At 47.2% G+C, this 26,696-nt stretch overlaps 1 protein-coding gene across 3 annotated transcripts in view; it reads left to right on the top strand.

Annotated features, from left to right (window-relative positions):
* Positions 1 to 26,696, top strand: part of ICA1 (islet cell autoantigen 1) — a 62,215-nt gene that overhangs the window by 15,525 nt on the left and 19,994 nt on the right. For all 3 annotated transcript variants that reach the window (XM_038769506.1, XM_038769499.1, XM_038769493.1), the window contains exons 2-6: positions 1,415 to 1,461; positions 5,310 to 5,481; positions 6,889 to 6,961; positions 11,240 to 11,363; positions 16,670 to 16,868. In XM_038769506.1, the coding sequence (XP_038625434.1) occupies positions 1,445 to 1,461; positions 5,310 to 5,481; positions 6,889 to 6,961; positions 11,240 to 11,363; positions 16,670 to 16,868 (585 nt within the window). In that variant the 5' untranslated portion in view covers positions 1,415 to 1,444. The remainder of the gene's footprint in view (positions 1 to 1,414; positions 1,462 to 5,309; positions 5,482 to 6,888; positions 6,962 to 11,239; positions 11,364 to 16,669; positions 16,869 to 26,696) is intronic.

Raw genomic sequence — 26,696 nt, 5'->3', positions numbered from 1 at the left:
GCCCGGGCTCTTTCCAGTGAGCAACCTAATTAACTCAAGTCTATCCCAGCGCTTAGAACAGTGCTTCACACAGAGTAAGGGCTTACCAAATACCATAATTATTATTATTATGAATGAATACCTCTTCTCCCTCCTACCTAGACTGTGAGCTGTGTCCAACCTAATTAACTCCAGTCTGTCCCAGGGCTTAGAACAGTGCTTCACACAGAGTAAGGGCTTACCAAATACCGTAATTATTATTATTATGAATACCTCGTCTCCCTCCTACCTAGACTGTGAGCTGTGTCCAACCTAATTAACTCCAGTCTATCCCAGTGCTTAGAACAGTGCTTCACACAGAGTAAGGGCTTACCAAATACCGTAATTATTATTATTATGAATGAATACCTCTTCTCCCTCTTACCTAGACTATGAGCTGTGTCCAACCTAATTAACTCAAGTCTATCCCAGCGCTTAGAACAGTGCTTCACACAGAGTAAGGGCTTTCCAAATACCGTAATTATTATTATTATGAATGAATACCTCTTCTCCCTCCTACCTAGACTGTGGACTGTGTCCAACCTAATTAACTCAAGTCTATCCCAGTGCTTAGAACAGTGCTTCACACAGAGTAAGTGCTTACCAAATACCGTAATTATTATTTTTATGAATGAATACCTCTTCTCCCTCCCACCTAGACTGAGAACTGTGTCCAACCTAATTAACTCAAGTCTATCCCAGCACTTAGACCAGTGCCTGAGTCGTGTAAGCGCTTAACAGATAGCATCAAAATTTAAAAAAAATGTCAGTCTGTAGCATTTTTTGAGACTCTGCCAAAAGCAGTGACTTCTAGAGAATGCAACCTAGCAGGATACACACTCCCCGATCTCAAAGCTTTTAAAATCAAATGGTAGGAAGGGAACAGGGCAGAATGATTTACAGATCATGAAAGCTTCAGGAAGAAAAGAGATGAAGCAGGAAGCCATCCAACTTCAGTGAAAAGAGACAGCTGAGCAAATAAGTCAATGTTCTGATAAATGTCAACATTGCAAATCATTATATAAACAGAGAGAGAGAGAGACAGCATGGCTTAATGGCAAGATCCCGGGCTTGGGAGTCAGAGGACGTGAGTTCTAATTCCAGCCCCACCACTTGTCTTGGGCAAGTCACTTCACTTCTCCGTGCCTCAGTTCCCTCACCTGTCCATTGGGGATGAAGACCATGAGCCCCACGTGGGACAACCTGATCACCTTGTTGTCCACCCCAGTGCTTAGAACAGTGCTGGGCACATAGTAAGCGCTTAACAAATGTCATTAAAACAAACAACAACAACAAAGAAGCTCCCTGCCCACAATGAGTTTCCCGTCTAAGCAGCTTGTTTTATTGTATGTTGTGTTCTAATTCAGCCCCCGGTGCTTTTTTCCTATCTGTTCAGGGTCAGCGACAAGACGAGATTAAAGCAGGCATGGAAGGCCACAGATAGTAAGTAACCGGCTACATCTGTAAAACACGCGTCTAACAAACTCAGTCACAATAAGCGTCCTGTACAGTGGTTCAGCTCCAGCCATGTCTGTCCAAATCGCAACTCTCCACTAGCCTCGCCTGTCACAGAATCCTTCTCCGGGCCTCACTTTCCTCATCTGGAAAATGGGGGTGAAGACCGTGAGCCCCAGTGTGGGACGGGGACTATGTCCAACCCGATTACCTTGTTCATTAATTCAGTGCATTCAGTCGCATTTATGAAGCGCTTACTGTGTGCAGAGCGCTGTACTAAGCGCTTGGGAAAGTACAATACAGCAGTAAAGAGTGACCATCCCTGCTCACAATGAGTTCACCATACCTACCCCAGCGCTTAGAACAGTGCTTGACACATAGTAAACGCTGAACAAATACCATTATTATTGCTAAGGCCCTACTGAGAGCTCACCTCCTCCAGGAGGCCTTCCCACACTGAGCCCCTTCCTTCCTCTCCCCCTCGTCCCCCCTCCATCCCCCCACCTTACCTCCTTCCCTACAGCACCTGTATATATGGATATATGCTTGTACATATTTATTACTCTATTTATTTATTTATTTATTTATTTTAATTGTACATATCTATTCTATTTATTTTATTTTGTTTGTATGTTTGGTTTTGTTCTCTGTCTCCCCCCTTTTAGACTGTGAGCCCACTGGTGGGTAGGGACCGTCTCTATATGTTGCCAACTTGGACTTCCCAAGCGCTTAGTACAGTGCTCTGCACACAGTAAGCGCTCAATAAATACGATTGATTGCTATTATTAAGCATTTCAATAAACACGATTGACAGGATGAGTGAATTTGGGAGAATGCCATAGAACAGACGCTTTTCCTACCCACAACGAGCTTACAGTCTAGGGGGCTCGGCTTGGAGGGGCTTCCCCTTCTGGGGTCCCTCCCCCGGGCGGTCTGGCTTCACCGTTCACCCCCAAAAGGTGCCATCTTGTCTGGTGGCGCCCATTACAGCCCTCCTTCTTGGGCCTGGTGGCCAGTGGCCGGCCCGGCTGGTAACTCCTCTAGCCTCTCGGCTCGTCGTGGGCAGGGAGTGTGTCTGTTCTATTGTTCTAGTCATCATCATCATCATCATCAATCGTATTTCTTGAGCGCTTACTATGTGCAGAGCACTGTACTAAGCGCTTGGGAAGTACAAATTGGCAACATATAGAGACAGTCCCTACCCAACGGTGGGCTCACAGTCTAAAAGGGGGGAGACAGAGAACAAAACCAAACATACTAACAAAATAAAATAAATAGAATAGATATGTACAAGTAAAATAAATAAATAAAAGTAAAATAAATAAATAAAAGTAAAATAAATAAATAAAAGTCAACTAGTCTAGTCAACTCTCTCAAGCGTTTACCACAGTGCCCTCCATTTTTTTATAGTATTCGTTGAGCGCTTACTATGTATCAGCCACTGTAATAATAATAATGATGATGGGATTTGTTAAGCGCTTATTATGTGCAAAGCACTATTCGAAGTACTGGGGAGGATACAAGATGATCAGGTTGTCCCACGTGGGGCTCACGGTCTTTATCCCCATTTTCCAGATGAGGGAACTGAGGCCCAGAGAAGTGAAGTGACTTGCCCAAAGTCACCCAGATGACAAGTGGCGGAGCCGGGATTTGAACCCATGACCTCTGACTCCAAAGCCCGGGCTCTTTCCACTGAGCCACGCGCTTCACTGTACTAAGCGCTGGGGCGGATACGAGCAAATCGGGTTGAACCCAATCCTTGTAATAGTAATAGTAATGATGTCATTTGCTAAGCGCTTACTATGTGCAGAGCACTGTTCTAAGCGCTGGGGGTGATACAAGGTGATCAAGTTGCCCCACGTGGGGCTCACAATCAATCCCCATTTTACAGATGAGGCAACTGAGGCTCAGAGAAGTTAAGTGACTTGCCCAAGATCACACAGCCGTCATGTGGTGGAGTCGGGATTCAAACCCATGACCTCTGACTCCAAAGCCCGTGCTCTTTTCACTGAGCCACGCTGCTTCTCAATCCTTGTCACACAAGGACCCAATCCTTGTCCCGCGTGGGGCTCACAGTCATCATCATCATCATCATCATCAATCGTATTTATTGAGCGCTTACGGTGTGCAGAGCACTGTACTAAGCGCTTGGGAAGTCCAAGTTGGCAACATATAGAGACAGACCCTACCCAACAGTGGGCTCACAGTCTAAAAGGGGGAGACAAAACCAAACATACTAACAAAATAAAATAAATAGAATAGATATGTACGAGTAAAATAAATAAATAAATAAATAGAGTAATAAATATGTACAAACATAAACATACAGTCCCCATCCCCATTTTCCAGACGAGGGAACCAAGGCCCAGAGAAGTGAAGTGACTTGCCCAAGGTCACACAGCAGACAAGTGATAGAGTGGGATTAGAACCCAGGTCCCAACGTCACACGACAGTAATAATAATCATGATAATTGTGGAATTTGTTAAGCGCTTACGCTGTGCCAAGCAGTGGGGTGGATACAAGGTAATTGAGTCTTCTAGACTGTGAGCCCGTTGTTGGGTAGGGATTGTCTCTAATTGTTGCTGAATTGTACTTTCCAAGCGCTTAGTACAGCGCTCTGCACACAGTAAGTGCTCAATAAATACGATTGAATGAATGAGTTGGACACAGTCCCTGTCCCACATGGGGCTCGCAGTCTTAATCCCCGTTTTGCGTGGCTCAGCGGAAAGAGCCCGAGCTTGGGAGTCAGAGGTCGTGGGTTCTAATCCCGGCTCCGCCACCCGTCAGCTGTGTGACTTTGGGCAAGTCACCTCACTTCTCTGGGCCTCAGTGACCTCATCTGGAAAATGGGGGTGAAGATTGGGAGCCCCACGAGGGACAAAATGATGACCTTGTATCTACCAGGGCTTGGCACATAGTAAGCATTTAGCAAATACCATCATTATTACTATATTATAGATGAGGTCACTGAGGCCCAGAGAAGTGAAGCGACTTTCTCAAGTTGACACAGCAGACAAGTGGAAGAGCCGGGATTAGAACCCAGCTCCTTCTGACTCCGAGGCCCTCGCCGTAATAATAATTTAATAATAATTTTGGTGTTTGTTAAGCGCTTACTATGTGCACAGCACTGTTCTCAGCGCTGGGGAGGATACACGGTGGTCAGGTTGTCGTTCGTTCAATTCGTTCATTCAATCGTATTTATTGAGCGCTTACTGTGTGCAGAGCACTGTACTAAGCGCTTGGGAAGTACAAGTCGGCAACATCTAGAGACAGTCCCTACCCAACAACGGGCTCACCGTCTAGAAGGGGGAGACAGACAACAAAACAAAACATCTGGACGGGTGTCAAATCGTCAGAACAAATAGAATTAAAGCTAAATGCACATCATTAACAAAATAAATAGAATAGTAAATATGTACAAGTAAAATAGAGTAATAAAGCTGTACAAACATATATACAGGTGCTGTGGGGAGAGGTTCGCAATCTTAATCCCCATTTTACAGATGAGGTAAGTGAGGCACAGAGTAGTTAAGTGACTTGCCCAAAGTCACACAGCTGACAAGCGGTGGAGCCGCAGCCACCGAGCCTCGAGCGGAGCCGGGATTAGAACCCAGGTCTTTCCGATTCCCAGGCCCGGGCTCCAGCCTCAGTGGCTTCTCTTTGCTTTTGTGGCCTCACCCTGAAACCGTGACTCCTGCCGGCACCTTTGGCTTGAGAAAATCTGCAGGACATCATATATTCATGCACACACACACATCCTTTTGAGCCGAAATCCAACTCAATCCCTTAGACATTGTGAGCCACCTTCGCTGCCTCCGTTCTGTTTGGTTTTCAGCAATTATTCCAGGGAGTTGTACGATCGGTCTGCGCGCCATCAGGAGAAGTCGGTGGTGAACAAAATGCAGCAGAAATACTGGAAAACCAAGCAGACACTTTTTAAAGTCACAGGGAAGAAGGAGGATGAGCATGTGGTGGCCTCAGACGCGGACCTGGATGCCAAACTGGAGGTGGGGGCCTCCTCTTCCTATTCTTCCTCCTTTTTTGCCTCTTTTTCCTCTTCCTTTTTCTCCTCTTCCTCTTTCTCCTTGTCCTCTTTCTCCTCTGTCTCCTCTTCCTCCCATTCCTTTTTCTCCTCTTCCTCTTTCTCCTCTACCTCCTCTTCCTCCTTTCTCTTTTCTTCCTCCTCTTCCTCCCCTTTCTCCTCTTCCTCCTCTTTCAACTCTTCCTTTTTCTCCTCTTCCTCTTCCTTTTCCCCCTTTCCCCCCTTTCCCTCCTTTCTCCTCTTCCTCCTCTTCCTTTTTCTCCTCTTCCTCCTTTTCCCCCTTTTCCTCCTTTCTCCTCTTCCTCCTCTTCCTTTTTCTCCTCTTCCTCCTCTTCCCCCTTTTCCTCCTCTTTCTCCTCTTCCTCCTCTTCCCCCTTTTCCTCCTCTTCCTTTTTCTCCTATTCCTCCTTTCCCCCTTTTCCTCCTTTCTCCTCTTCCTCCTCTTCCTTTTTCTCCTCTTCCTCCTTTTCCTCCTTTCTCCTCTTCCTCCTCTTCCTTTTTCTCCTCTTCCTCCTTTTCCTCCTTTCTCCTCTTCCTCCTCTTCCTTTTTCTCCTCTTCCTCCTCTTCCCCCTTTTCCTTCTCTTTCTCCTCTTGTTTTTCTCCTCTTCCTCCTCTTCCTTTTTCTCCTCTTCCTCCTTTTCCTCCATTCTCCTCTTCCTCCTCTTCCTTTTTCTCCTCTTCCTCCTCTTCCCCCTTTTCCTCCTCTTTCTCCTCTTGTTTTTCTCCTCTTCCTCCTCTTCCCCCTTTTCCTCCTCTTCCTCCTCTTCCTTTTTCTCCTCTTTCTCCTCTTCCTCCTCTCTCTCCTCTTCCTTTCCCTGCCCATGAGGGACTTCCACTCTGGCCCAAAAGCTCCTTGCGGGCAGGGAATGTATTACTCTATTTATTTACTTATTTTCTTTGTACATGTTTATTCTATTTATTTTATTTTCTTAATCTGTTTTGTTCTGTTCTCCGTCTCCCCCTTCTAGACTGTGAGCCCACTGTTGGGTAGGGACCGTCTCTAGATGTTGCCAACTTGGACTTCCCAAGGGCTTAGTCCAGTGCTCTGCACACAGTAAGTGCTCAATAAATACGATTGAATGAATGAATGAATGTTTCTTCTATTGTCCAGTGCTCCGCACAGACAAAGCGCTCAATAAATACGACTGACTGAATGGCGCTTCCTAACAGGGAGCCCACCCCGGGTCGCTTGGACGGACTGCCCTTACTTTCTGGCCGAACCAGTCGGTGGTGTTTGTGGAGCGGAGCACTGTGTGCAGAGCGCTGTAGGCAGAGCTTTGTGCTAAGGGCTCGTGAGCGTCCACTACAGTAGTGGGTAGATACGATCCCCCACCCCGGAGCTGACAGACCTCTCTGCTGTTTGGATTTCAGCTGTTCCACTCAATCCAGAGAACGTGCATGGAGTTGCTGAAAGCAATCGAACTCTATCAGAAGAGGATCTGCTGTAGGTATTCCCCACGCGCCGCTCTTCCTCCTCCTCCTCCTCCTCCTCCTCGGCGGGAGGCTTGAGGAAGAGCCGGAGACGAGGGATGGACCTTTCCGGAAATCCCGCCCCGTGGACCGGTTGGCCGGGAGGGAGGGACGGGAAACCGCTTGATAGAGTTGTGGGAGAGGGGTTTTCTCTATAACAATGATGGTATTTTTTAAGCGCCTACTATGTGGCAGGCACTGCGCTAAGCGCTGGGGTGGAGACAAACCAGTCGTGTTGGACGCAGTCCCCTGTCCCACATGGGGCTCCCAGTCTCCATCCCCTTTTTCCACGTGAGGGAACTGAGGCCCAGAGAAGAATACTAATGATGGTATTTGTTAAGCGCTTACTATTCATTCATTCAGTCAGTCGTATTTATTGAGCGCTTACTGTGTGCAGAGCACTGGACTAAGCGCTTGGGAAGTACAGGTTGGCAACATAAGGTGCAGTGTGCACATACTATGTGCAAAGCACTGTTGTGAGTGCTGGAGAGGAGGATACAAGATGATCAGGTTGTCCCCCGTGGGGCTCACACAGTCTTCATCCCCGTTTTCCAGATGAGGCCCAGAGAAGTTAAGGGACTTGCCCAAAGTCACACAGCCGACAGTACCGTTGGCCGACTGAGACCCACTCTCCGCCCTGCATGGGGGAGATAGACAGAGAAACCCCCGCAAATCCGGGGAAACCAAAAGGAGAGAATTGAGTGTTTCATTCATTCAATCCTATTTATCGAGTGCCTGCTGTGGGCAGAGCACTGTACTAAGCGCTTGGGAGAGTCCAATACAACGCTAAGCAGGCCCGCGATGACGTCTGACTCCCAAGCCCAGGCCCTTTCCACTGAGCCATGACTTGCCCAAGGTCACCCGGCAGACCAGTGGCGGAGCCGGGTTTAGAACCCAGGACCTTCTGACGCCCGGGCCCTTTGGCATCGTGGGGACTGCCACCCCACAATGCACAGGCGTTTGGCCCTGAGCATGCCAATCTTCTCCTATGGGGGATTCTAGGGGTGGGGGAAATCAATCAATCAATCAGGGGTATTTATTGAGCGCCTACTGTGTGCAGAGCACTGTACTGAGAGCTCGGGAGAGGACAGTAGAATTAAAAATGATCCCTGCCCTCAAGGAGCTAACAGCCTGTTGCGGACAGGGCACTGTACCCTCGTCCTCCTCTCCATCCCCCCCATCTTACCTCCTTCCCTTCCCCACAGCACCTGTATATATGTATAGATGTTTGTACATATTTATTACTCTATTTATTTTACTTGTACATATCTATTCTATTTATTTTATTTTGTTAGTATGTTTGGTTTTGTTCTCCGTCTCCCCCTTTTAGACTGTGAGCCCGCTGTTGGGTAGGGACTGTCTCTATATGTTGCCAACTTGTACTTCCCAAGCGCTTAGTACAATGCTCTGCACACAGTAAGCGCTCAATAAATACGATTGATGATGATGATTTATTAAGCGCTTACTATGCGCAAAGCCCTGTTCTAAGCTCTTCCCACTAGACTATGCTGCTTCTCTAATAAAATGCTCTATAAGGCCGGGAAATAACAGCATTATCTTCTCCAAGACGAAAGACTAAGCGCTTGGGAAAGTACAATACAGCAATAAAGAGTGACAATCCCTGCCCACAATGAGTTCACCATACCTACCCCAGCGCTTAGAACAGTGCTTGACACATAGTAAGCGCTGAACAAATACCATTATTATTGCTATTATTAAGCATTTCAATAAACACGATCGATAGGATGAATGAATTTGGGAGAATGCCATAGAACAGACGCATTTCCTGTGACGCATTAGACTGTGAGCCCACTGTTGGGTAGGGACTGTCTCTATGTGTTGCCAACTTGTACTTCCCAAGCGCTTAGTACAGTGCTCTGCACACAGTAAGTGCTCAATAAATACGATTGATTGATTGACTGTACTGAGCGCTTGGCGGAGGACAGCAGAGTGAGCAGACGTGATCCCTGCTCTCTAGGAGCTTACAATCCAATTAATACCCATCTCTCCCTGACTTGCAGAGTTGTAGGAGCAGGAATGGAATGTATTAAGCACCTTCTGAATGCTCTAATAACAATAATAATAACGTTGGCATTTGTTCAGCGCCTACTATGTGCCGAGCACTGTTCTAAGCGCCGGGGGAGATACAAGGCAATTAGGTTGTCCCATGTGGGGCTCGCAAGTCTTCATCCCTATTTGACAGATGAGGGCCCAGAGAAGTGAAGCGACTTGTCCAAGGTCACACAGCTGACAAGTGGCGGAGGCGGGATTAGAACCCACGACCTCTGACTCCCAAGCCGGGCTCTTTCCACTGAGCCACGCTGCTTCTGTAAAACAGGCTACTTCTCACGCTACCAGGCGCTAGGGAAGTAATAATAATAATAATGGCATTTATTAAGCGCTTACTATGTGCAAAGCACTGTTCTAAGCACTGGGGAGGTTACAAGGTGATCAGGTTGTCCCTCGTGGGGCTCACAGATTTAATCCCCATTTTCCAGATGAGGTAACTGAGGCGCAGAGAAGTGAAGTGACTTGCCCAAAGTCACCCAGCTGACAATTGGCGGAGCCGGGATTTGAACCCATGACCTCTGACTCCAAAGCCCGGGCTCTTTCCTACTGAGCCACGCTGCTTCTCTGCTAAAGTACTGAAGAAACAAAAGAGCCTGGACGATAGCTCACTGGGGGAGGGATTTTGTCTGTTCTGTTGTTATATTGCCCTCTCCCAAGCGCTTAGTACAGTTCTCTTCGAATAGCGAGCGTCCAAAAAGTGTCACTGACCGACTGAGACCCACTCTCTGCCTGCAAGGAACCTCCGCCCTGCACGGGGGGAGATAGACATAGGAACCCCCGCAAATCAATCAGTCAGTCGTATTTATTGAGCGCTTACTGTGTGCAGAGCACTGGACTAAGCGCTTGGGAAGTCCAAGTTGGCAACATATGGCAAATCCGGGAAGAGAATTGAGTGTTTAGAAACCCCTGCAAATCCGGGGGAACCAAAAAGAGAGAATTGAGCGTTTCATCCATTCAATCCTTATTTCTCGAGCGCCTGCTGCGTGCAGAGCCCTGCACATAGGAACCCCCGCAAATCAATCAATCAGTCGTATTTATTGAGTGCTTACTGTGTGCAGAGCACTGTACTAAGCGCTTGGGAAGTACAAGTTGGCAACATATGGCAAATCCGGGGAAACCAAGAGAACTGAGTGTTTAGAAACCCCTGCAAATCCGGGGGAACCAAAAAGAGAGAATTGAGCGTTTCATCCATTCAATCCTGTTTCTCGAGCGCCTGCTGCGTGCAGAGCACTGTACATAGGAACCCCCGCAAATCGATCAATCAATCATATTTATTGAGCGCTTACTGTGTGCAGAGCACTGGACTAAGCGCTTGGGAAGTACAAGTTGGCAACATATGGCAAATCCAGGAAGAGCATTGAGTGTTTAGAAACCCCTGCAAATCGGGGGGAACCAAAAAGAGAGAATTGAGGGTTTCATCCATTCAATCTTGTTTCTCGAGCACCTGCTGCGTGCAGAGCACTGTACATAGGAACCCCCGCAAATCAATCAATCAGTCGTATTTATTGAGCGCTTACTGTGTGCAGAGCACTGGACTAAGCGCTTGGGAACTACAAGTTGGCAACATATGGCAAATCTGGGGAAACCAAGAGAACTGAGTGCTTAGAAACCCCTGCAAATCCGGGGGAACCAAAAAGAGAGAATTGAGCGTTTCATCCATTCAGTCTTGTTTCTCGAGCGCCTGCTGCGTGCAGAGCACTGTACATAGGAACCCCCGCAAATCAATCAATCAATCGTATTTATTGAGCGCTTACTGTGTGCGGAGCACTGTACTAAGCGCTTGGGAAGGACAAGTGGGCAACATATGGCAAATCCGGGAAGAGAATTGAGTGTTTAGAAACCCCTGCAAATCCGGGGGAACCAAAAAGAGAGAATTGAGCGTTTCATCCATTCAGTCCTGTTTCTCATGCACCTGCTGCATGCACAGCACTGTCCTAAGCGCTTGGGAGCATCCAATACACCGCTAAACACACACATTCCCTGCCCGCAATGAGTTTACAGTCTAGAATGGGGTGGGTGGGCAGGGAGACGGACTTGAATAAAAAATCAGCCATCCTCCTGGGCGCATTCAGAGAAGCGGAGCGGGGCAGAGGGAGGTCGGGGGTGGCAAAATGTGGGCGAGGGGCTTACGGTGGGTCCTTCTCTCTCTCTCTCTCTCTGTTCCTCCCTGCCGCCGTGCCAGTCCTGTCGCAGGAAGAGAGCGAGCTGGGGAGATTTCTGCGCGCCCAGGGCTCCCAGGACAAAACCCGCGCGGGCAAGATGATGCAGGCGGTGGGCAAAGCCCTCTGCTTCTCCTCACAACAAAGGTGCGTCGCCCTCACAGACCCACACTCACACAGAGGGACACACACACAGGGAAGGGGTGTCGTGTCACCTTCCCCTGTGGGAAGGCCCGCGGCCCGGGCCGCTTAGAACCTAATAAGCGCTGCAAAAATACCACGATTTTTTAATCCTTTCCCCACTCTGGGCCTCCAGTCAATCAATCAATCAATCAATCAATCGTATTTATTGAGCGCTTACTGTGTGCAGAGCACTGGACTAAGCGCTTGGGAAGTACATGTCGGCAACGCATAGAGACGGTCCGTACCCGACAGCGGGCTCAGTCTAGAAGGGGGAGACAGAGAACAAAACCAAACATACGAACAAAATAAAATAAATAGAATAGATATGTACAAGTAAGATAAATAAATAGAGTAATAAATATGTACAAACATATAAATAGAGTAATAAATATGTACAAACATATATACATATATACAGTCCAAGAGGGAGGGAGAACTTGTAATTTTATCCCCATTTCCCAGCTGAGGGGGGCAGGGAATGAGTCTGTTTATTGTTCCGTCGTCCTCTCCCAGCCGCTCAGTACAGTGCCGGGCAGGTGGTAAGCGCTCCAGAAATACGACTTCGGGCCCTCGCTTGATGGCTCCAGGCCTCGGTTCCCTCGTTCATTCGTTCAGTCGTCTTTCCGGAGCGCTTACCGCGTGCACAGCACTGTACTGAGCGGCCGGGAGAGGACGAGGGAACAATAAACGGACACATTCCCTGCCCCCCTCAGCTGGGAAATGGGGATAAAAGTACCAGTTCTCCCTCCCTCTTGGAGGGAGAAGCAGCGTGGCTCAGTGGAAAGAGCCCGGGCTTTGGAGTCAGAGGTCATGGGTTCGAATCCTGGCTCTGCCACATGTCTGCTGTGTGACCTTAGGCAAGTCACTTCACTTCTCTGAGCCTCAGTTACGTCATCTGTAAAATGGGGATTAAGACTGTGAGCCCCCCATGGGACAACTTAATCACCTTGTATCCCCCCCAGCGCTTAGAACAGTGCTTTGCACATAGTAAGCGCTTAACAAATGCTATTATTATTATTATTATTATTACTGGAGGCCCAGAGTGGGGAAAGGATTAAATAATAGTGGTATTTTTTCAGCACTTATTAGGTTCTAAGCACTGGGGAAGGTACAAGAGAAGCAGCGTGCCTCAGTGGAAAGAGCCTGGGCTTTGGAGTCAGAGGTCATGGGTTCAAATCCCGGCTCTGCCATTGTCAGCCGTGAGACTTTGGGAAGTCTGTTCACTACTCTGTGCCTCAGTGACCTCATTTGGAAAATGGGGATGAAGACTGTGAGCCCCCTCCGTGGGACAACCTGATCACCTTGTAACCTCCCCAGTGCTTAGAACTGTGCTTGGCACATAGTAAGCGCTTAATAAATGCCATTATTATTATTACAAGGTAATCAGGTCAGGCACGTGCACAGACTAAGGGAGAGGGGAAAAGATTGGATTGTCTCCTTTCTGACTGGGAGAGGACAAGAGTGAGTAGACAGGATGATAATTATGGTATCTGTTAAGCGCTTACTATGTGCCAAGCACTGTACCAAGCGCTGGGGGACATACAAGGTGATCAGGTTGTCCCATGTGGGGCTCACAGTCTCAATCCCCATTTTACAGATGAGGTAACTGAAGCACAGAGCAGTGAAGTGACTTACCCAAGGTCACACAGCGGACAATAATAATAATAATAGCATTTATTAAGCGCTTACTATGTGCACTGTTCTAAGTGCTGGGGAGGTTACAAGGTGATCAGGTTGTCCCACGGGGGGCCCCCAGTCTTCATCCCCATTTTCCAGATGAGGGAACTGAGGCCCAGAGAAGCGAAGTGACTTGCCCAAAGTCACACAGCTGACAGTTGGAGGAGCCGGGATTTGAACCCATGACCTCTGACTCCAAAGCCCGGGCTCTTGCCGCTAGGCCATGTTGCTTCTGTTGATCCCTGCCCTGGAGGAGCTGGCAGTCTACAGTGTGCAGAGCACTGTACTGAGCAGTTGGGAGAGGACAAGAGACTATAGAGTAGACATGATCCCTGCCCTGTAGGAACTGACAGTCTACGGTGTGCGGATCGCTGGACTGAGCGCTTGGGAGAGGACAGTAGGTAGACGTGACCCCTGCCCTGCAGGAGCTGACAGTCTACCATGTACAGAGTGCTGTACTGAGCACTTTGGGAGAGCCCAATAGAGTAGAGTGATCTATATGTTGCCAACTTGTACTTCCCAAGCGCTTAGTCCAGTGCTCTGCACACAGTAAGCGCTCAATAAATACGATTGATGATGATGATGAAGAGCTGGGTAGGGACCGTCTCTATATGTTGCCAACTTGTACTTCCCAAGCTCTCAGTCCGGTGCTCTGCACACAGTAAGCGCTCAATAAATACAACTGAATGAATGAATGAATGAAAGAGCTGACAGCCTACTGTGTGCGGAGCGCTGGACTGAGCGCTTCGGGGAGGACAGTAGAGTAGACGTGATTCATTCATTCATTCATATTTATTGAACGCTTACTGTGTGCAGAGCACTGGACTAAGCGCTTGGGAAGTAGGAGCTGACCGTCTACCATTTGCAGAACACTGGACTGAGCACTTTGGGAGAGGACAGTAGAGTAGACGTGACCCCTGCCCTGCAGGAGCTGACAGTCTACCATGTGCAGAGTGCTGTACTGAGCGCTTTGGGAGAGCCCAACAGAGTACAGTGATCCCTGCCTTGGAAGAGCTGGGTAGGGACTGTCTCTATATGTTGCCATCTTGGACTTCCCAAGCGCTCAGTCCAGTGCTCTGCACACAGTAAGCGCTCACTAAATACAATTGAATGAATGAATGAATGAAGGAGCTGACAGTCTACCGTGTGTGGACCGCTGGACTGAGCGCTTCGGGGAGGACAGTAGAGTAGACGTGATTCATTCATTCAATCGTATTTATTGAGCGCTTACTGTGTGCAGAGCACTGGACTGAACACTTGGGAAGTAGGAGCTGACCGTCTACCGTTTGCAGAGCACTGGACTGAGCGCTTGGGAGAGGACAGTAGAGTAGACGTGACCCCTGCCCTGCAGGAGCTGACAGTCTACCATGTGCAGAGTGCTGTACTAAGCGCTTTGGGAGAGCCCAATAGAGTAGAGTGATCTATATGTTGCCAACTTGTACTTCCCAAGCGCTTAGTACAGTGCTCTGCACACAGTAAGCACTCAATAAATACGATTGATGAAGATGATGAAGAGCTGGGTAGGGACCGTCTCTATATGTTGCCAACTTGTACTTCCCAAGCGCTCAGTCCGGTGCTCTGCACACAGTAAGCGCTCAGTAACTACGACTGAATGAATGAATGAATGAAAGAGCTGACAGTCTACCGTGTGCGGAGTGCTGGACTGAGCGCTTCGGGGAGGACAGTAGAGTAGACGTGATTCATTCGTTCAGTCGTATTTATTGAGCGCTTACTGTGTGCAGAGCACTGGACTGAGCACTTGGGAAGTAGGAGCTGACAGTCTACCGTTTGCAGAGCGCTGGACTGAGCGCTTGGGAGAGGACAGTAGGTAGACGTGACCCCTGCCCTGCAGGAGCTGACAGTCTACCATGTGCAGAGTGCTGTCCTGAGCGCTTTGGGAGAGCCCAATAGAGTAGAGTGATCTATATGTTGCCAACTTGTACTTCCCAAGCACTTAGTCCAGTGCTCTGCACACAGTAAGCGCTCAATAAATACGATTGATGATGATGATGAAGAGCTGGGTAGGGACCGTCTCTATATGTTGCCAACTTGTACTTCCCAAGCGCTCAGTCCAGTGCTCTGCACACAGTAAGCGCTCAATAAATACAACTGAATGAATGAATGAATGAAAGAGCTGACAGCCTACTGTGTGCGGAGCGCTGGACTGAGCGCTTCGGGGAGGACAGTAGAGTAGACGTGATTCATTCATTCATTCATATTTATTGAACGCTTACTGTGTGCAGAGCACTGGACTATAAGCGCTTGGGAAGTAGCAGCTGACCGTCTACCATTTGCAGAACACTGGACTGAGCACTTTGGGAGAGGACAGTAGAGTAGACGTGACCCCTGCCCTGCAGGAGCTGACAGTCTACCACGTGCACAGTGCTGTACTGAGCGCTTTGGGAGAGCCCAACAGAGTAGAGTGATCCCTGCCTTGGAAGAGCTGGGTAGGGACCGTCTCCATATGTTGCCAACTTGTACTTCCCAAGCGCTCAGTCCGGTGCTCTGCACACAGTAAGCGCTCAATAAATACGATTGAATGAATGAAAGAGCCCGGGCTTTGGGGTCAGAGGTCACGGGTTCAAATCCCAGCTCTGCCAACTGTCAGCTGTGTGACTTTGGGCAAGTCACTTCACTTCTCTGGGCCTCCATTACCTCATCTGGAAAATGGGGGTGAAGACTGTGAGCCCCCCGTGGGACAGCCTGATCAACTTTCTAGACTGTGAGCCCACTGTTGGGTAGGGACTGTCTCTCTGTGTTGCCAACTTGGACTTCCCAAGCGCTTAGTACAGTGCTCTGCACACAGTAAGGGCTCAATAAATACGAATGAATGAATGAATGAATGAAAGAGCTGACAGTCTACCTTGTGTGGAGCACTGGACTGAGCACTTCGGGGAGGACCGTAGAGTAGACGTGATTCATTCATTCTGTCGTATTTATTGAGCGCTTACTGTGTGCAGAGCACTGGCGAAGCGCTTGGGAAGTAGGAACTGGCAGTCTACCATTTGCAGAGTGCTGGACTGAGCGCTTGGGAGAGGGCAGTAGAGTAGACATGACCCCTGCCCTGCAGGAGCTGAGAGTCTACCATGTGCAGAGTGCTGTACTGAGCGCTTTGGGAGAGCCCAACAGAGTAGAGTGATCCCTGCCTTGGAAGAGCTGGGTAGGGACCGTCTCTATATGTTGCCGACTTGGACTTCCCAAGCGCTTAGTCCAGTGCTCTGCACACAGTAAGCGCTCACTAAATACGACTGAATGAATGAATGAATGAATGAATGAAAGAAAGAAAGAAAGAGCTGACAGTCTACCATGTGTGGAGCGCTGGACTGAGCGCTTCGGGGAGGACAGAAGAGTAGACGCGATTCATCCGTTCAGTCGTATTTATTGAGCGCTTACTGTGTGCAGAGCACTGGACTGAGCGCTTGGGAAGTAGGAGCTGACAGTCTACCGTGCGCGGAGCGGTTGGGGGAGGGCAGGAGAGGGAGTAGGCCCGATCCGCGCCCTGGAGGGATGGTGGGGCTGGGAGCCGCTGGGCTCGACGACCGAGGTCGCGAGGCCTGACGCGCGGGTATTGGGCGCCCCGGGCCCGTGGGCAGGCTGGGCCTGCGCAGCCCGCTGGGCCGCCTGCACCAGGAGGTGGAGACTTTCCGTTACCGGGCCATCTCGGACACGTGGCTGACCGTCAACCGCATGGAGCAGAGCCGCACGGAATACCGCGGAGCCCTCCTCTGGATGAAGGACGCCTCCCGGGAGCTCGACCCCGACCTCTCCAAGCAGCTGGAGAACTTCCGCAAGGTCAGGGGATGCACCGGGCCCGCAGCCGGGCCGGGAGGGAGGGAGGAAAGGTCCCCCGTTCGTTCATTCGTTCGTATTTATCGAGCGCGGACTGAAATCAATCAATCAATCCATCAGTCGTATTTATTGAGCGCTTACTGTGTGCGGAGCGCTTGGGAGGTCCAAGTTGGATACCTCTAGAGACGGTCCCTACCCAACAACGGGCTCACAGTCTAAAAGGGGGAGACAGGGAACAAAACCAAACATACTAACAAAATAAAATAGAACAGATATGTACAAGTAAAATCAATCAATAAATAGAGTAATAAATACGTACAAACATATATTCATGCATTCATTCAGTCATATTTATAGAGCGCTTACGGTGTGCAGAGCACTGGACTAAGCGCTTGGGAAGTACAAATTTGCAACATATAGAGACGGTCCCTACCCAACAGTGGGCTCACAGTCTAAAAGGGGGAGACAGAGAACAAAACCAAACATACTAACAAAATAAAATAAATAGAATAGATATGTACAAGTAAAATCAATCAATAAATAGAGTAATAAATATGTACAAACATATATTCATTCATTCAGTCAGTCATATTTATTGAGCGCTTACGGTGTGCAGAGCACTGGACTAAGCGCTTGGGAAGTACAAATTTGCAACATCTAGAGATGGTCCCTACCCAACATCATCATCATCAATCGTATTTATTGAGCGCTTACTATGTGCAGAGCACTGGACTAAGTGCTTGGGAAGTCCAAGTTGGCAACATCTAGAGACAGTCCCTACCCAACAGTGGGCTCACAGTCTAAAAGGGGGAGACAGGGAACAAAACCAAACATACTAACAAAATAAAATAAATAGAATAGATATGTACAAGTAAAATAAATAAATTAATAGAGTAATAAATCTGTACAGACATCTATACATATATCCAGGTGCTGTGGGGAAGGGAAGGAGGTAAGATCGGGGGGATGGAGAGGGGGACGAGGGGGAGAAATGATGCCATCTGAGCCCACTGTTGGGTAGGGACCGTCTCTATATGTTGCCATCTTGTACTTCCCAAGCGCTTAGTACAGTGCTCTGCACACAGACAGCGCTCAATAAATACGATTGATTGATTGATTGATCCACCCCAGTGCTTAGTACAGTTCCTGACACTTAGTAAGCACTTAACACATACCACAATTATCATTATTATTATCATCTGTCCCAGCACTTCGTGCAGTTCCTGGCACATAGTAAGCACTTAAACACCACAATTTTCATTATTATTATCATCTACCCCAGCACCTAGTACAGTTCTTGGCACATAGTAAGCACTTAACAAACACCACAATTATTATTATTATTCTCATCTACCCCAGCGCTTAGTACAGTTCCTGGCACATAGTAAGTGCTTAACAAACACCACAATAATAATAATTATTATTATTATTATTCTCATCTACTCCAGTGCTTAGTACAGTTCTGGCACTAAATGAGTGCTTAACAAACACCACAATTATTATTATTATTATTACTCTCATGTACCCCAGTGCTTAGTACAGTTTCTGGCACTAAATGAGTGCTTAACAAACACCACAATTATTATTATTATTATTCTCATCTATCCCAGTGCTCAGTACAGTTCCTGGAGCATAGTAAGGATTTAACAAACACCGCAATTATTATTATCATTCTCATCTACTCCAGCGCTTAGTACAGTTCCTGGCACATAGTAAGTGCTTAACAAACACCACATTCATTATAATTATAATTATTATTATATTAATTATTATTCTCATCTACCCCAGTGCTTAGTACAGTTTCTGGCACTAAATGAGCACTTAACAAACACCACAATTATTATTATTATTGTTATTATTATTATTATTATTACTCTCATGTACCCCAGTGCTTAGTACAGTTTCTGGCACTAAATGAGTGCTTAACAAACACCACAATTATTATTATTATTATTCTCCTCTATCCCAGTGCTCAGGACAGTTCCTGGAGCATAGTAAGCGTTTAACAAACACCACAATTATTATTATTATTCTCATCTACTGCAGTGCTTAGTACAGTTCCTGGTGCTAAGTGAGCACTTAACAAACACCACAATTATTATTATTATTATTATTATTAATAATAATAATAATAATTGGCATTTGTTAAGCGCTTACTATGTGCAAAGCACTGTTCTAAGCACTGGGGAGGATACAGGGTGATCAGGTTGTCCCACGTGGGGCTCACAGTCTTAATCCCCATTTTACAGATGAGGTAACTGAGGCCCAGAGAAGTTAAGTAACTTGCCCAAAGTCACACAGCAGACATGTGGCGGAGTCGGAATTCGAACCCATGACCTCTGACTCCAAAGCCCGGGCTCTTTCCACTGAGCCACGCTGCTTCTATTATTATTACTCTCATGTACCCCAGTGCTTAGTACAGTTTCTGGCACTAAATGAGTGCTTAACAAACACCACAATTATTATTATTCTCCTCTGTCCCAATGCTCAGGACAGTTCCTGGAGCATAGTAAGCATTAAACACCACAATTATTATTATTATTCTCACCTACCTAGCGCTTAGTACAGTTCCTGGCACATAGTAAGTGCTTAACAAACACCACAATCATTATTATTATTATTATTCTCATCTACCCCAGTGCTTAGTACAGTTCCTGGCGCATAGTAAGTGCTTAACACCACAATCATAATTATTATTATAATTATTATTATTCTCATCTACCCCAGTGCTTAGTACAGTTTCTGGCACTAAATGAGCACTTAACAAACACCACAATTATTATTATTATTCTCATCTACTCCAGCGCTTAGTACAGTTCCTGGCACTAAATGAGCACTTAACAAACACCACAATTATTATTATTATTCTCCTCTACTCCAGCATTTAGTACAGTTCCTGGCACTAAGTGAGCACTTACCAAATGCCGCAGTTATTATTATTAGACTGTGAGCCCCATGCGGGACAGGGACTGCATCCAACCTGCCTATCTTGTATCTGCCCCAGCGCTTAGTACATGCCTGGCACATAGTAAAAACAGTGCTTAGTACGTAGGAAGCGCTTAACAAATATCATTATCGTCATTATTATTATTATTATTATTATTATAGTTGGCTTCTTTTAGGCCGCTGAGCAGTTTGGCCTGCCCCATGCCCCAGAATCGTCCGCTCCCCTCAGAGGATTGGCCCAAATGGGAGCAGAAACCAGTCCCCTAGGCCCAGGGGGCGTCTAGTACCTCTCCAACACCCCCCCATCCCCGCACCCCAGGCCCCCGGGGCGTCTTAGGACACAAAACCGCACAATAACACAAGCCGCACAATAACACAAGCCGTTGGGCTCCTGGAGAAAAGAGGAACTGGGGCTCGGCCGAGGGAATTTATTTCTATCACATCTGTCTCCCCCTCTAGACTGTAAGCTCGCTGTGGGCAGGGAAGGTGTCTGTTTATTGTCCTCTCCCAAGTGCTTAGTACAGTGCTCTGCACTCAGCAGGCGCTCAAAAAGCACCACGGATTGATTGATCGATTGGCTAAAGGCATTTTTGGTTGCCCGTATTGTCCGGACACCCTCTCGACTGTCCGCTCGTTGTGGGCGGGGAATTTGTCCGTTATATTATTCTGTTGTCATCGTCATCATCATCAATCATATTTACTGAGCGCTATGTGCAGAGCACTGTGCTAAGCGCTTGGGAAGTACAAGTTGGCAACATATAGAGACAGTCCCTACCCAACAGTGGGCTCACAGTCTAAAAGGGGAAGACAGAGAACAAAACCAAACATACTAACAAAATAAAATAAATAGAATAGATATGTACAAATAAAATAGAGTAAAAAAAATAGAATAAAAAAAAATATGTACAAACATATATACATATAAGCGCTTATTACAGTGTTCTGCCCAAAGTAAGCACTCAGTAAATAGGATTGACCGACAGAGAACAAAGCCAAAAGCCAGTGAAGCTCTTTGATTACTGCCCGGAGGAGCTCCGATATCCGGGCTTTGGAGTCAGAGGTCATGGGTTCGAATCCCAGCTCCGCCAACTGTCAGCTGTGTGACTTTGGGCAAGTCACTTCACTTCTCTGGGCCTCAGTCACCTCATCTGCAAAATGGGGTTAAAACTGTGAGCCCCACGTGGGACAACCTGATCACCTTGTAACCTCCCCAGCGCTTAGAACAGTGCTTTGCACATAGTAAGCACTTAACAAATACCATCATTCTTATTCAGTGCTTAGAACAGTGCTGCGCACATAGTAAGCGCTTAATAAATGCCATTATTATTAATTATTATTATTATTATTATTATCTGCCTCTCAAAGAGGAATATTGAAGGTAGGGGATTTTGAACAGTGCTTTGCACGTAGTAAGTGCTTAATAAATGCCATTATTATTATTAATTATTATTATTATTATTATTATTATCTGCCTCTCAAAGAGGAATATTGAAGGTAGGGGATTTTGAACAGTGCTTTGCACATAGTAAGCGCTTAATAAATGCCATCATTATTATTATGGAGTGCTCACTGGGTACAGAGCACTGTACTGAGCGCTTGGGAGAGGACGGTGCCGCAGCAGAGGTGGTAAATAATAATAATAATAATAATAACTGAGGTATTTGTTAAGCACTTACTATGTGGCAGGCGCTGTACTGAGCGCTGGGGTGAATACAGACAAATCAGGTTGGACACGGTCCCCGTCCCACGTGGGACTCACAGTCTCCATCCCCTTTTCCGGATGAGGGGAGAGGTAAAGTGACTTACCCAAGGTCACACAGCAGACAAGTGGCGGAGCTGGGATTAGAACTCATGTCCTTTTGAGGCCCAGGCTCCAGCCACTGTGCCATCCTGCTGCTTGGTAGATATGATCCCTAACAACAAGGAGAGGCGTGAGGAGCGGTATGGCCCAGCGGTTAGAGCCCGGGCCTGGAGGTCAGAAGGACCTGAGTTCTAATCCCGGCTCTGCCACATGTCTGCTGTGTGACCTTGGACAAGTCGCTTCACTTCTCTGGGCCTCAGTGACCTCACCTGTAAAATGGGGATGGAGACGGTGAGCCCCACGGGGGACAGGGACTGCGTCCAACCCGATTTGCTTGTATCCACCCCAGCGCTTAGTGCAGTGCCTGCCACATAGTAATAATAATAATAATAATAGTAATGGCGTTTATTAAGCGCTTACTATGTGCAAAGCACTGTTTTAAGCGCTGGGGCGGTTACAAGGTGATCAGGTTGTCCCACGGGGGGCTCCCAGTCTTCATCCCCATTTTCCAGATGAGGGAACTGAGGCCCAGAGAAGGGAAGTGACTTGCCCAAAGTCACCCAGCTGACAATTGGAAGAGCCGGGATTTGAACCCAGGACCTCTGACTCCAAAGCCCGGGCTCTTTCCACTGAGCCACGCTGCTTCTCAAGCACATAGTAAGCATGTTAAGCACATAGTAAGTGCTTAACAAATACCTCAATTACTATTAATATAATATATAGTTAATATATCATTATTATCATTATTATTATTATTATTATCAACTGCCTAAGGAGCGCCTCTGCTCTTCTCCCCACCCCTTCCCTCTAGTCTCCCCCTTTTCCTCCCCATCCTTCTCCTTCCTCCCCCGCGGTTGGGTAGGGACCGTCCTTATATGTTGCCAACTTGTGCTTCCCAAGCGCTCAGTACAGTGCTCTGCACACAGTAAGCGCTCAATAAATACGATTGATTGATGGATCGATTGATTCCTCCCCTTCCCCCCCTCCAAAAAAAGCCGCTCGAAAGTTTCCAACCGTCCCTTTCCCAGTCAGGTGGTTTACACACACAACCCATTGTGAAAATGTGGTCTTTTGCCACCGGGCAGGTTGTGTAAATTGGACTCTTCCGGAGATTTCGGGGCGACCTCCAAACCCCTCTTCTACCGGCAGGCCAGGGGAAAGGGTCGCAGGAAAAACAACAAAAACAAGGGAATCCATTAAATCGTATTTACTGAGCGCTTTGGGCAAGTTGCTTAACTTCTCTGTGCCTCAGTTACCTCATCTGTAAAATGGGGATGAAGACTGTGAGCCCCCCACCGTGGGACAGCCTGATCACCTTGTAACCTCCCCAGCGCTTAGAACAGTGCTTTGCACGTAGTAAGCGCTTAATAAATGCCATTATTATTATTATTATTATTACGGTGTGCAGAGCACTGTACTAAGCGCTTGGGAAAGCACATTAGGGCAATAAAGAGAGACAATCCCTGCCCACAGTGAGCTCCCAATCCAGAGGGATACCGCAGCCCGGCGCGTGTGAGTTGGGAGAGGGAGGAATCAATCAGTGGATTAATCGATGGTAGTTACACCACACTAACAGTGTGCAGAACACTGTACTATCATCATCATCATCAATCGTATTTATTGAGCGCTTACTATGTGCACAGCACTGGACTAAGCGCTTGGGAAGTACAAATTGGCAACATATAGAGACAGTCCCTACCCAACAGTGGGCTCACAGTCTAAAAGGGGGAGACAGAGAACAAAACCAAACATACTCACAAAATAAGATAAATAGAATAGATAGGTACTAAGATATGCTTAGATATGTACTAAGCGCTTGGAATAGGACAGTGGAAGAGAGTGAGTGGATAGGACCACCTGGCCTAGCGGATAGTGGATGGGCCTGGACGTCAGAAGGTCCTGGATTCTAATCTCTGCTACTCGTCCGTTGTGTGACCTTGGGCAAGTCACTTCACTTCTCTGGGCCTCAGTTCCCTCATCTGTAAAATGGGGATTGAGAGTAGGAGCCCCATGTGGGACAGGGACTCCGTCCAACGTGATTAGCTCGGATCCATCCCAGCGCCCTGTAAGCTCGTTGTGGGCAGGGATTGTGTCTATTTATTGTTCTGTTGTACTCGCCCAAGCACTCAGTATAGTGCTCAGCGCTTAGAACAGTGCTTTGCACGTAGTAAGCGCTTAATAAATGCCATCATTATTATTATTATTATTTTTACGGTGTGCAGAGCACTGTACTAAGCGCTTGGGAAAGCACATTAGGGCGATAAAGAGAGACAATCCCTGCCCACAGTGAGCTCCCAATCTACAGGGATACCGCAACCCGGTGTGTGTGAGTTGGGAGAGGGAGGAATCAATCAGTGGATTAATCGATGGTAGTTACACCACACTAACAGTGTGCACAATACTGTACTAAGCGCTTGGAATAGGACAGTGGAAGAGAGTGAGTAGATAGGACCACCTGGCCTAAGCGGATAGTGGATGGGCCTGGGCGTCAGAAGGTCCTGGATCCTAATCTCTGCTACTCGTCCGTTGTGTGACCTTGGGAAAGTCACTTCACTTCTCTGGGCCTCAGTTCCCTCATCTGTAAAATGGGGATTGAGAGTAGGAGCCCCATGTGGGACAGGGACTCCGTCCAACGTGATTAGCTCGGATCCATCCCAGCGCCCTGTAAGCTCGTTGTGGGCAGGGAATGTGTCTATTTATTGTTATAGTGTACTCGCCCAAGCACTCAGTATAGTGCTCAGCGCTTAGAACAGTGCTTTGCACGTAGTAAGCGCTTAATAAATGCCATCATTATTATTATTATTATTACGGTGTGCAGAGCACTGTATTAAGCGCTTGGGAAAGCACATTAGGGCGATAAAGAGAGACAATCCCTGCCCACAGTGAGCTCCCAATCTACAGGGATACCACAACCCGGTGTGTGTGAGTTGGGAGAGGGAGGAATCAATCAGTGGATTAATCGATGGTAGTTACACCACACTAACAGTGTGCACAATACTGTACTAAGCGCTTGGAATAGGACAGTGGAAGAGAGTGAGTAGATAGGACCACCTGGCCTAAGCGGATAGTGGATGGGCCTGGGCGTCAGAAGGTCCTGGATCCTAATCTCTGCTACTCGTCCGTTGTGTGACCTTGGGAAAGTCACTTCACTTCTCTGGGCCTCAGTTCCCTCATCTGTAAAATGGGGATTGAGAGTAGGAGCCCCATGTGGGACAGGGACTCCGTCCAACGTGATTAGCTCGGATCCATCCCAGCGCCCTGTAAGCTCGTTGTGGGCAGGGAATGTGTCTATTTATTGTTATAGTGTACTCGCCCAAGCACTCAGTATAGTGCTCAGCACACAGTCAGCGCTTAATAGATATCACTGATGGATTGACTGTGAGCCCACTGGTGGGTAGGGACTGTCTCTATATGTTGCCAACTTGTACTTCCCAGGCGCTTAGTACAGTGCTCTGCACACAGTAAGCGCTCAATAAATACAATTGATTGATTGATTGATTGATTGATGGGATGAGGGAGCGCTTAGTACAGAGCCTCAAATTCAGGCGCTCGATAAATAGCAACCGTCCCCTGCCACCCCTCCCCCCGCATCGAGAGCGGGAGTTTACCATCCAGTAAGCTCACTGTGGGCAGGGAATAATAATGTTGGTATTTGTTAAGCGCTTACTATGTGCCAAGCACTGTTCTAAGCGCTGGGGTAGATACAAGGTGATCAGGTTGTCCCACGTGGGGCTCACAGTCTTCATCCCCATTTTACAGATGAGGGAACTGAGGCCCAGAGAAGTGAAATGACTTGCCCAAAGTCACACAGTTGACAAGTGGCGGAGCCGGGATCAGAACCCATGACCTCTGACTTCTAAGCCCAGGCTCTTTCCACTGAGCCTCGCTGCTTCTCTAATAATAATGATGACATTTGTTAAGCGCTTACTATGTGCAAAGCACTGTTCTAAGTGCTGGGGAGGATACAAAGTGATCAGATTGTCCCAGGTGGGATTTACAGTCTTAATCCCCATTTGACAGATGAGGGAACTGAGGCCCAGAGAAGTGAAGAGACTTGCCCAAAGTCACACAGCTGACAAGTGGCGGAGCTGGGATTAGAACCCACAACCTCTGACTCCCAAGCCCGGCTCTTTCCACTGAGCCACACTGCTTCTCTAATAATAATAATAATAATGATGGCATTTGTTAAGCGCTTACTATGTGCAAAGCACTGTTCTAAGCACTGGGGAGGTTACAAGGTGATCAGGTTGTTGCACGGGGGGGCTCACAGTCTTAATCCCCATTTTCCAGATGAGGTAACTGAGGCTCAGAGAAGTTAAGCGACTTGTCCAAGGTCACCCAGCTGACAATTGGTGGTGCCGGGGTTTGAAGCCACGACCTCTGACTCATTCATTCATTCATCATTCATTCATTCATCATTCATTCATTCATTCAATCGTATTCATTGAGCGCTTACGGTGTGCAGAGCGCTGTACTAAGCGCTTGGGAAGTACAAGTTGGCAACATCTAGAGACGGTCCCTACCCACCAGCGGGCTCACAGTCTAAAAGGGGGAGACAGACAAGAAAACAAAACATATTAACCAAATAAAATAAATAGAATAGTAAATATGTACAAGTAAAATAAATAGAGTAATATAAACCAAATAAAATAAATAGAATAAATATGTACAAGTAAAATAAATAAATAGAGTAATAAATATGTACAAACATATATACATATATACAGGACTCCAAAGCCCGGGCTCTTTCCACTGAGCCACGCTGCTTCTCACCCTCCTCCCCTCCGCCTTCCCTCCTTCCCCTCCCCACAGCGCCTGTATATATGTATAGATGTTTGTATGTATTTATTACTCTATTTTATTTGTACATATTTATTCTATTCATTTTATTTTGTTAATATGTTTGGTCTTGTTGTCTGTACTGTACAATAGATATGTACAAGTAAAATAAATAAATAGAGTAATAAATATGTACAAACATATATACATAGTACCTTGTATCTCCCCCAGCGCTTAGAACAGTGCTTAGCACATAGAAAGCCCTTAACAAATACTATTATTATTATTATTATTATTATTATCTC

The sequence above is a fragment of the Tachyglossus aculeatus genome, chromosome 2 (assembly GCF_015852505.1).
Source record: "Tachyglossus aculeatus isolate mTacAcu1 chromosome 2, mTacAcu1.pri, whole genome shotgun sequence".
Taxonomy (NCBI): Eukaryota; Metazoa; Chordata; class Mammalia; order Monotremata; family Tachyglossidae; genus Tachyglossus; species Tachyglossus aculeatus.
The sequence above is the reverse complement of the archived record's forward strand: the minus strand, read 5'-3'. Positions and strand labels throughout refer to the sequence as shown.